This window comes from Cyprinus carpio, chromosome A18 (genome assembly GCF_018340385.1).
Source record: "Cyprinus carpio isolate SPL01 chromosome A18, ASM1834038v1, whole genome shotgun sequence".
NCBI lineage: Eukaryota > Metazoa > Chordata > Actinopteri > Cypriniformes > Cyprinidae > Cyprinus > Cyprinus carpio.
The window spans coordinates 25,438,064-25,450,075 of record NC_056589.1 but is presented as its reverse complement, the minus strand read 5'-3'; the positions used below and the strand labels follow the sequence as shown (position 1 = coordinate 25,450,075).

The 12,012-nt window shown below is 33.3% G+C and overlaps 1 protein-coding gene across 1 annotated transcript; it reads right to left on the bottom strand.

Moving 5' to 3' along the window:
- Positions 1 to 2,049: 2,049 nt before the first annotated feature.
- Positions 2,050 to 8,392, bottom strand: LOC109110183 (U3 small nucleolar RNA-associated protein 15 homolog). The gene is given in 14 exon segments (XM_042775636.1): positions 2,050 to 2,549; positions 2,681 to 2,739; positions 3,879 to 4,012; positions 4,100 to 4,201; positions 4,847 to 4,894; positions 4,896 to 5,003; positions 5,109 to 5,190; positions 5,318 to 5,453; positions 5,667 to 5,792; positions 6,393 to 6,571; positions 6,719 to 6,903; positions 7,458 to 7,550; positions 7,694 to 7,820; positions 8,237 to 8,392. Coding segments are annotated over 13 exon segments (1,557 nt in total). The 5' UTR covers positions 7,784 to 7,820; positions 8,237 to 8,392; the 3' UTR covers positions 2,050 to 2,334.
- Between the last annotated feature and the right edge of the window lie 3,620 nt (positions 8,393 to 12,012).

Below are 12,012 nucleotides of genomic sequence, written 5' to 3'. Positions count from 1 at the left end.
ATCTTTATTCTATCATACTTGGTTCAAGAAAGGTATTCTTTTAGTAACCCATGGGTACTTGTTGTCGTATATTGAATTTCTTCAGCGATTCCAATTGGCAGTTAAACCAAGAGCATTTGCTATTGTTTGTGACGCAATTCCAAAGAGTGTGATGTTACTTTTAAAAAACTGTAACTTAGAAGAAGTCAGCACGGTTAATCCCTGTGGAAACATTTTCATTGAAAATATCTGCAGCAAGATTTTTTTGGTCTTCTTTATTTGGTAATATATTTTGGGTTAAAGCATGGAAACTGCCAAATAAATTTTGTATCAATAACAAAATCAAGGAAGTGTCTTACAAAATCTACTTCATAGTATTTATACCACTAAACATGTTTTGGAAAGATTTAAACTTAATAATTCATATACCTGTGAATTTTGTGGTCAAGAAAAAGAAACTATTTTGCATCTTTTTTTTTTTTCATTGTATTTACTCAAGATTATTTTGGAAGGATTTGGGATAATATATTAACAGAAAAATTGAGTGTATGGTAGAAATTTGTATATTTGATACAATTTGAATACATATTTTTTAAACAGAAAACGAAAATTTGAATCGTAAAGAACAATATATTATACAGTTGTATATTTTGTTACGAAAATTCCATATACATAAGAAAAAGTGGGCTCAATGTAAACCAAATTTTGCACATTTTATAAATGACTTTAAATTATATGTAAATCTCTTGGAACAAACAAAAAAGCACTGAAAATGTGTAATGCCCTGAAATCATTTAAATGTATGTCATTCTCTCTCTCTCTCTCTCTCTCTCTCTCTCTCTCTCTTTCTCTGGCAGCTAATGTTAATTTGATCATGTGAATATGTAATACCTCATGTTCTTGTGGCACTGAATTAATAAAGCATTAAAAAAAACTTTGAAAAAAAAAGTTTGATTATAGGTACAATTTATTTACACAAATTTAGATTTGTTAAAGTTTCTCAAAGCTTTGTGGCATTTAAAAATGCTTTTATTTCAATCCTTAAAGGATTGTAATAAAAAACTTAAAAATAGGAGTGCCTTAAAACTCTAAATTGCTTGCAATATATATAGTTTAATTTAATTTATATTTTTTATTCTGAATTTAAGATTACTGATAATTTTATATATTGATATATAACTGTTTTTAAAGAGGTTTAATAAAAGTAAAAAAAAAAACATAATATCTATAACATATCAACTTACTGCATATCTAAACATAAGCAAATAATATAAATCTAAGCCTTATGAATTTAAATTTTTATTTTGTCTTGTTTTAACATCATATTTTACTCCTGACAATAATGTGAAGATAATAAATGGACCTTAAAAGTATTTTAAAACTTAACCCAGACTTACTAATGTATTAGAACACATCATTAAATAACAACAACATTTAAATTCAAGTTTATTTGTATAGCGCTTTTCATGATACAGATCATTGCAAAGCAACTTTACAGAAAATAATAACAATAACAATAATAGGGATCAGAATTTCTAAATTGGCCCTCCCGCATCACATCAAAAGGCAAAGCATTATTGATAGTAAATTATTTCTAGTAGTTTCATGTATCTTTTGCATGCCAAAATGACCATAAGGAGCAAATTTCATCAGGATACTGACTTGTCTTTATATTATGCAAAAATTATACAGAACAATACTATGTAAAACATTTTATATAATGACATACAGTCATAAATCTGTGGTTACACACAAGGTCAGCAATAGTCAGATTAGTGTTTTAAAGATATGGAATGATTGGTCCTTAAATTATTATTTAATCCACATGGTTACATTTGGTCCTTGATTATATATTATAATAAATTGTAAGATATAGTATACAAGTCATATTGTGCTAACTTCTGTCAGCCACTGAATGATTGTCTGATTAGCCCTTTGCCATAACCACATCCTCCAACAGACAGGTAATGCATACACACAATTACTGACATGCAAATTGGCACCTTTTCTGATTGGCTAACACAATCACATGTTTCAGTAATACTGGTCAAGAAAGACAAAAAACAGCAATTGCAATTGTAATTGACATTTTTTTTTTATTACAGAAAGAAATAACAAACCAAAACACATAGATTTGAAGATTTTATGATAAGAATGTACAAAATGCAGTTTCAAATTCTGCAAACATCAGCAGAAACGGATGACACACTGACACAGTGATTATTCAGTGACATTGGGCAATGTTCTTCCCACAGCTGCCTCTCATGTTTGTTTCCTTCCGTTTTCCCTTTCTTTTTTCCATCACGCCACCGTCCAGCATGTTTCGGTTGTGTCATGAGTGTTTTGTAATGAGAGTCAGGCAGCTTGTAGCTGTGGCCCCTGATCTACTGGTAGGGCAGCAAGGGCCGCAACCTCTTTTCTGGGGGTGAGGGATGCGAAAAGTGTGTCCAGGATTCCTAAGACCTGTAGAAGCTCTTGCTGAAGTTCTGCTTCTCGACCCAACACCTCCATAAGACGCTGCAGCTGTCGCTCGACTACAGGTGACTGGTGAAGAACCTGCCGATACAGATCTACAGACACACACACACATTTAATATGTAAAAAAATCCTTTGAAACCAGAGCAAAACAATACTATTTCACAAGCAGCAGTTCACTTCTTCATTCTCATTTGCTTACGTGCAGATACAATATGAAACTCACCAAGAACAATGTCCCCGACCGTGAGCAGAGGCCGAGAGAAGCGTGGGTCAAAGATGTGCCTGAGAAACAATACACAAAAATGCCCTCTAACTTAATTTCAGAATCATTTCATATCAAGTCATTAACACAAACTCTCAATCTCAACACACCCTGAGAACCTACCTAAGAATTTCCCGGTGCTTTAATCATTCTAAGAAGTTTTTGTCACAACAATTTAATGGAATGCATTTCACAGAATATTAACGGTGCTGAAACTCTTTTAAGGATAAATCCCACACAGCCAATAATTCAATAATATGCATATAAACACATACAAAATGCATATAAAATTTCTTTTAATTATTTTTTTTATTAATTTACAATTCTACATAATAAATATATATATCAATTAATAATAATTATATATATATATATATATATATATATATATATATATATATATATATATAATATTTGCTTATATTAATAAGCAAATTTGCAATTACAATTATTAAAATTATAATTATATAAATATATTTAGTATGTGTATGCATGAATTTGCAAATTTACAATTACAATGATACAAATTCTATCTATCTATCTATCTATCTATCTATCTATCGTTCTATCTATCTATCTATAGACAGATAGACATAAACCATTAAATTTCCTTTAAGACTTTTGCATTGTAGAGTTTATTGATAGTTTAAGCACATTTTCAATAAATTCTCATTACTTAAATGTTATGTAAATATACACATGGCAATAATTATGTTATCTAAAAAAATAGTAGTATATGGTATAACAGTAATCATCATCAGTGAGAGTAATGAGAACAAAACTCAAAACATGAAATGCATTCAGATGTCAAAAATATACTTTTTGCCAAATTACATATTGTTTTTATCTTTAAATGTTTATTTAGTGAAATATAACCCATTCACCCAAAAACTGTTTGAGAAATCCAAGCAAATTGGAAAATTTTGTAATCTTGGAAAATTTCATAATCTTTCCTACGCTGATGAAATTCAAGTCCTCAAGAATGATTTCTGATGAGGCTGTAGTACATCTGTATATTTAATTTTTTTTTTTAAATTTAATTCCGAAGTGTTCATAAATTTCCCCCTCCAACTGTTTATGAGCCATTGTGTTTTGTATGGGAGTCTGAAGTCATGGGACTATGTGTGTGTTGGAAAAGATGTGAGAGAGAGTTACTCACTTGAGAAGGAAGTTGAGGATCTTGGTTAAGCTCTCTTCATTTCGTCCTGCGAGAGCATTTTTCAGAGTTCCTCTGCGGTTAAGCTCTATGATAACCGCTACGGTCACCTCTGGTTTACTGGTGCGTGTCCACGTCTGTGAAACATGCACAAACATATATCTTCATCTGAACAGTCACAGCATACATCAAACTGCATTATATCCACATGGGTGTGTGTTCACCTGCAGAGCTGTGTCCAGCGCTTTGGACACCTCAAAGCTTTTCAGCTGTTTGTCATATTTCCGTAGATATTGCTTCACTGGTTTACTGACCAAGAAATCATCCTTAAAAAGACATGAAAAGACTGTAAGACACAACTGAAGAAAACAATGCAGCAAAAATGAAGTACACAAGTTCATTCAAACAGTCTCATATGAAAATACACAACTCCGTAAACATGGCTGAGAAGTAAATTTTAGAAAGATATCTCAATTTATATACTTTACACTGGAATATAGCTGTAGAATAGCTTTATTACAGAGACCAATCTTAGCTGAAATGTTAGCAAATAACATATTTAACTAAAATAATTACAATTCATTGATTCACTCTGAAAAAGCAAAAAAAAAAAAAAAAAAATAAATAATAATAAAAAAAAAATATATATATATATATATATTATAAAATAAAATAAAGATCATCACTTGTTTGGCCACATACTTCTTGTAAAATGTTAGCAAATAAGAAATGTAAATAATTAAGTGTAAATTGTAAAATGTAATTCTAATTAAATAAGGAATTAAATAATTAATTGATCCATTCATTCAGAAAAAAAAATAAATAAAAATAAATAAATAAATAAAATAAAATAAAATAAAAATCACATGTTCGGGCACAAAGCTCTTGTGAAATAAAAAATGGAATTAATCAAAATGTACTGATTCATTCGTCCAGAAAAAAGTAAAAAGTAAACCAAACAAAACAATCACCTGTCTGGGCACAAATCTCCCCCCCTACAAAAACACCCTATAATACGCCCCCCCGCCTCCTACTACTAAACAACTCCTCTTCTTCTTTTTTGTGTTTCCTGTGCCTGACACTCAACACACCATTGGTCATCCCCACAGCAACCACTTCATCATCAGGCTAGAGGAGAACCACAATAAGCAACACTTCAATTCAACTGCAAATGAAAAATCACATTATAAGTTCATATTTATAGATTTCTTTGTGTGAATGAACTAAACGTACCGCAACAGCCATACTGAGGATGGATGCATCACAGTCGAAATTATGTACAACCTTATAACAGGAGTTATACACTTTGACATGCCTAAAACGCAAAAAGCAACCAAAACAAATAAATCCAACTTTCTCACAACAGGCTCACAAAAATGCACAAATAAGCACCTTATAGCATTTTATGACTTTATAGCTATGGCTCACACATGCAGACATACCTGTCCAGTGATCCTGTGAGCAGTTTGTTGCCTACAGAACTCAGACATGCACACGTAACTGTTTTGTGATGATTCTTAAGAGAAACAAGCTCCTGTCCGCCTTTCAACAGGTCCCAAATTTTCACATAGCGCCCTCCTGTAACACATACACCGCCTTATTTCAACCATTTGATAGAAAAGCCACATTCAAGCTGTCATAAAATAGCACATCAGATGAAAACTGCATTAATGCACCAAGTCTACGGTATATTTCTGCATTATGGGCTTTGAGAAGAAATGGTTGCAAAGAGTTCTAAGGGGTTGCAAGCATTACTAATCACTGTGTGGTTAAATTACGAGTGTTGTTCACCTGTGGACACCAGGAGGGCTTCTGACGGATATAACAGCACACACTCCACAGGATGGCCGTGTTGCATGGTCATCACACTGCTCCCTGACCGCATGTCAAACACTTTCACTGTGTGGTCATACGAACCTGCAACAGAGACGGCCGGCATTCAGGGCAAACATCAACTACAAATTATGAGCATTTTAATTTTATTTCTGTGAATACTAAGCCTACAGATCTGGCTAATTGAATAGAGGTGAAATGATCATATGTGACTCTGGACCACAAAAGCAGTCTTAAGTTGCTGGGGTATATTTGTAGCAATAGCCAAAAAAAAAAATACATTGTATGGGTCAAAATGATCGATTTTCCTTTTATGCCAAAAATCATTAGGATATTAAGTAAAGATCATGTTCCATGAAGATATGTTGTAAATTTCCTACCGTAAATATATGAAAACCTAATTTTGATTAGTAATATGCATTGCTAAGAACTTCATTTGGAAAACTTTAAAGGTGATTTTCTCAGTATTTAGATTTTTTTTGCACCCTCAGATTCTGGATTTTCAAATAGTTGTATCTCGGCCAAATATTGTCAGATCCTAACAAAACATAAATCAACGGAAAGCTTATTTATTCAGCTTTCAGATGATGTGTAAATGTCAATTTCAAAAACTTGACCGTTATGACTGGTTTTGTGGTCCAGGGTCACATATGTGAGGTGCAGATGAGAATTAAAGGTGGTTACCTGTGACAAACAGATCTGGGTTGAGTTTGCTGGGGGCGAGAGCTCTGATATAGTCTGTGTGTTCAGTTATTGAGCTGAGCTCAACAGCACTGGGAACGTCCCACACACGGCACGTCAGGTCATCAGACCCCGACACCACACGAAACCCTTCAGACAGGAACGAGGTCACGTGTACCGCTCTGCACATTTGAGACAGCAGAAAAGACAGACTTAAGACAACAGAACTGCTGACAGAGCTGCTTTACAGGGGGGAAATGTGATTTGAGAGATTATTAAAAGTTACTGAATACATTATTTATTAGCAATTATTTCATGCCAGGTCATACTTGGAGTGTCCTGTGAATTGTCTGAGAGCCACTCGGCCGCAGATGTCAAACAGACGGATGAGACCCTCTTCACTTCCTGCCACTAAAAGCTTCCCATCGCCTCTGAAGCTTCCTCCATACGCTGTGTCCCGAAAACGTGTGAAGCTCCGTATGGGCTCTTGAGAGTGAAGTCCATATACGTGGATCTGATGCAGAACATTATAATATCAACATACCGCATGCGAGTGAATCTCACAAAAACAAGTGCAGGTCATTTTTCACTCAAAAAACAAAACAAATATGGCTTGATGGAAATAAAGGTAGTTTTAAGAACCACATTTTCTCCTCAAATCATCTGCACTGTAATGCATACGAATATTTTTACACTGTATACATGCTATTTAATATATTCATACAATAAACATGACAGGATATTTATACACACAAAATTATAATAATAACATTTTTTTTTATCTTTTTATCATTCTAATAATTAATGCTGTTTAACAAATACTTTATTGACATAAATACTTTATCATTTAAATATATATATATATATATATATATATATATATATATATATATATATATATATATATATATATGAATTGCACATATTAATCTAATAATAGGCATATATGCAGAACTGAGAACTGCTACAATCATACAGAAAAAAGCTCTATACGTCACTGTGAATAAAAGTGAAAATGAATACATGAATGTGTCAGTATGAAAGAGAATGACTGATAAATGCACTCACTCTGGTGGAGGCGGTGACGGCATAATTGTGAGGTGCGAGAGGAGAGAAGTCGATCTTTGTTACAGCACCAAACTCTTTAATTTGCACGGGAGACTGAAAGACAAAACGCAGACTGTCAGTGTATATAAATACTGAAAAACTTGTAAAAATGTCGACTAATCCAAACACCTAAGATATACACTTTCCGTTGGACATATAAATGATGAACAGAATCTCTTGATGTCAACATCTCAAACCTTGTAATTCTTCCAGTACAGCGTATCCTCTGTTACTTTCTCTCCTAGTTTAGGAAGGAACTGAACTTTGGTGGGTTTAAATGAAGCCATGTCAGATATGAACACTGGTTCTCTTCCCTCTGAGCACCTGCAGTATAACAACACTTCAGGTGACTTCCACATCCATACGATCATAATGCACACAACACAGCGAATATAAGGCATCGGCACACAAAATAAGCACATAGCACAGGTTTACAATCTTAAGATTTACAATAAACCAGAACTATCTGGATTTCATCTTTATAGCGGTTTCAAAAATTATACATAAAAGTTTTTGATTACTAAAATTTCAGTGACTCACAATATCATTTACAAATTACACATTTGTAAAAGTCTTTCCGAAATATTTCACATATATAAAAATAAATATAAAAAGACAGTCACGTTGGAAAGTTCTATAGATAGATATCTATATCTATGACAGGAGTTTAACTCTTGTACGTTAGGTTTGTTTTCAATAAGCAAGATTTTTAATCGAATATATAATAAGGTATATCTTACCGTTTTTTAAATTAATTTTCGGATGATTTTTCTTAACGTTACAGATTAGAAAACATGAGCAAAATCACGTTGATTCTACAGCCACATGGAGGCCGCCATTGTGTGACGTCACATTTCCGGTTTTGAACCGACTTTATTGCACACGTGATCCTCGACAAACTAGCTATTTTGCTGTCTTTTGCTAAATGTACATATACACACAACAGCAGTTGATCAAATAAGTTTTCTTCGCTTTCTTATTGATGACATTTTTCAAACAGGACTTTCCTGAAGAAAGTATCTTGAGCCTGAGCCTAGAAACTTGACCTTATATTAAGGCAAAGGCTATTTTAAGAAAAATACAAAAGGTGTATAAAACATAAAAATACTTTTCCATTATAGTCCTTGGTATAAATACATACATATGTCAAAATCAAAAAACTTACAATATTTTTTTTATTTTTTATTTTTTTTGCAATATCATCCCAAATATTTACATATTTATTTTAAGAAAGGGGGAAATAGATATATATCATGTAAGTTTTCTTCAAAGAAATATATAAACAGGATCTCCCAACATAAATCTTGCTGGAGTTAATTTCGACATTCAGTTTGTTACTCTAACCCTAATATTCACAGATGAAGAGAGGTTACAAAGGTAAATGTGTCAACAGGAATGTACAGCATGTTTATTTGTGACCCAAATGAAAGAGTAAAGTGAGTAAAATAAGGATTTATTTTCTGAACATAATATCTTGACTCGAGCCTGGAAACTTTACATTATATGAATTCATATTTTGCCAATAAAAGGTTGTACAAAACATAAAAACCTATAGAGTTTTTTTTTCTTTTTAGTTAGTTATACAGTTATTACAGTTTTTCTCAGTCGCTTGAATCATCCTTAATATTTGCAAAGAAGTATGTGCATTTCTCAAAACAATTCATACAAACAGCACCACACAATGGATTACCTGCAAAAGCCTGCAACTTACTCAAAATCTATAGTTCATCTCTCAAAATTAAGTATTTATGTCAATGAACATATAAGTGCCATCAGAATGAAAAGTCCTTGTGTCATTGCTCACAAACAAGAGAGTAAAAATGGTTAGTCATGTTGTCAATATAACAGTGCACTCTGCTAGTATTACCTGATGTAAACTATGGCAAGTTTGGATGATAGTTACTGTATTGAAATGCAGAATGCTGCACTTCTTATGTATCCCTTATATCCATTTCAAAAGCACAAATTTACACATTACTGTGTGTGTGATATTGATTAAAAGAGACTGGATAGTATTCACAGTTACACTTTACTAGTGGTCTGAAAAAAAAAAAAACATAACAACGTCAATGTGATATAGAAAAGAAATATGAGCACAAAGGTGAAAATACAAAATTAGAAAGGCAAACGCAGGAAACCACCCTTAGACAGAACTTTGGTTTTGCTTGCAGCACTGTATGAGGAATTGCAATTGCATGCAGACAGATTCTCATCTACATCACAACGAATATCTTCCCCTTGCAATGCAATGTGGAATTGGAATCAAGTGAACCATCTCACAACTTCATATATGTGGATGAGGCTGGCTTCAACCTGACCAAAAGCAGAAATGTCATCGGCCACAGAGCTACTGTTGATCTGGCAGGCCAACAGGGAGGAAATATCCATTGTCAGAATTTGTAACTCTTGTGTTGTCCTCTGTCTATACTGTATATGCTTTCCAATTGAAGGTTCATGAGATGCACCTTTGAGCTATTTCAGAGAACTGATTTATCGTTAGCTGAGCCTGATCTAAATTCACTTCATTAGTGAAAGTCAAGATTCACCTGCACAATGCACTCATGGCAAATTTACAAAAATTCCAATTTTCAATTCAAATGAATTTGTATAGCGCTTTTCACAATACACATGGTTTTAAAGCAGCTTTAGAGAAAATGCATGCATCTACATTACAAAGCAGAAGTGAATGCATCACAAATGAAGAGTTCAAGATCATAGAATCATACAGCTAGCTAACATGAATTCAATTCAGGCAGAAGCTCATTACTGTAAAGCGATTATTACAAGTGTGATCATAATGATTGCAACAATATAGAGAAATTTTGGCAGCTGTGCATTGCTATTCAAGTTGGCATCATCTGGGGTCCTCGCAGGAGTCAGTATCATATCTTCACAGGTTTTGGGTCATCTGAAGTCTTTCTATGAGGCAGGATCCACGCTGGAGCTGATAGATACCTCGAGGTGGGCATCCCGGGGTAGGAGAACAGAAAGGCAGATAGAAAAGAATTAGCATACAGTAGCTGCTGTTCGTAAGGTTTCAAGCAAAAAAAATGTGTTTGTGATTTAACACATCTAACTGGTAACAAGGGTGAGATTGAGATTCATTATGTGAATGCTTGGCTGAAGAGTTGTGCCTTTAATCTAGATTTAAACAGAGAGAGTGTGTTTGAGCCCCGGACATTATCAGGAAGACTATTCTAGAGCTTGGGAGCCAGATGAGAAAATGATCTCCCTCCTTTAGTGGACTTAGGTAGATATCCTGGTAGTGTTCCTGTAGCTCAAGAACAAAAGAAATGCAAAAACAAACACAATGAATGCACTTCAATCCCTAGGAACACATGATAGGTAAAAATTGATAGCCTGAATGCACTGTAAGTCGCTTTGGATAAAAGCGTCTGCTAAATGCATAAATTTAATATCCTAGGTTCTACTAAAAGTCCAGAGTGACCTTAAAGAGCAAGATGGATTATAGGGCATAAGAAGTTCAGTTAAATATACATTTAGTGCCTTATAGGTCAGTGGCAATATTTTGAAATCAATACAGAACTTAATAGGTAACCAGTGTAGAGATGATAATTGCACAGTTAACTTTATAATACATTTTGAGCAACATGACATTAGCAACTGATAGGAAACCACTGACAAATGTACATAATCAACTGCATGAATGTACCAAAGCAATTGCAACTTGTTCAAAAGAATGAGAAACTGCATTTATGATGTGCACAATTGACTAGATGATGTGGAGGTTGAACAAGTAGTTTTGAGAGTTTAATTTCTGATCTGAGAAATGCACCAAAGCGACCGAGAAAAACTGTGATGTCCATGGAATAAATATATACATATGTCAACTTACAGTAAAACTTACAGTAAAAACATTTTCTGAAATCAGCCCAAACTTTTGTTGTATAGGCCTACATAATGATTAAAAAAAGATAGGAAACAGATATTGCTGTATATAATTTTTAAGTTCTTGTTGTATGTGACAAAATGGGATTCAAATAAATTAAATATATAGAAAGAATGAACCATAAATTATATATATAGAACAAAATTATAGAACGATATAACAATAGATAGATCGATAGAATGATAGAATGATAGATAGATAAGATATATTGTGCCAATAATATGATGACTTGATTTTTTTGAACACCAATATTGTCAGTGGAAGTGTTGAGAGGTCAAAGTTAAATGTGTCAACAGGAATGTACAGCATGTTTATTTGTGAACCAAATGAAAGAGTAAAGCTGGAAGTGACTGGCCTTATCAGGTACTTTCATGCACAAGATATTTAGACATGGGGACAGGCCAATTCTAGCTTTCTAGAAATTAACAGGGTATTTGACTTTTCAGAATATGCCTTCCTCAGCATATGTGCCAAGTGAAACAGAAACATCAAGTTTAGCATTAATTAGTCAAATAGTGTCCTTTGGTGCTTTCAGGCACTTATACCAAGGGGAGAATTACAGTCTGAGTTCCTCATAAAATAGTTAAGTTATTTAAAGTTGTGAAA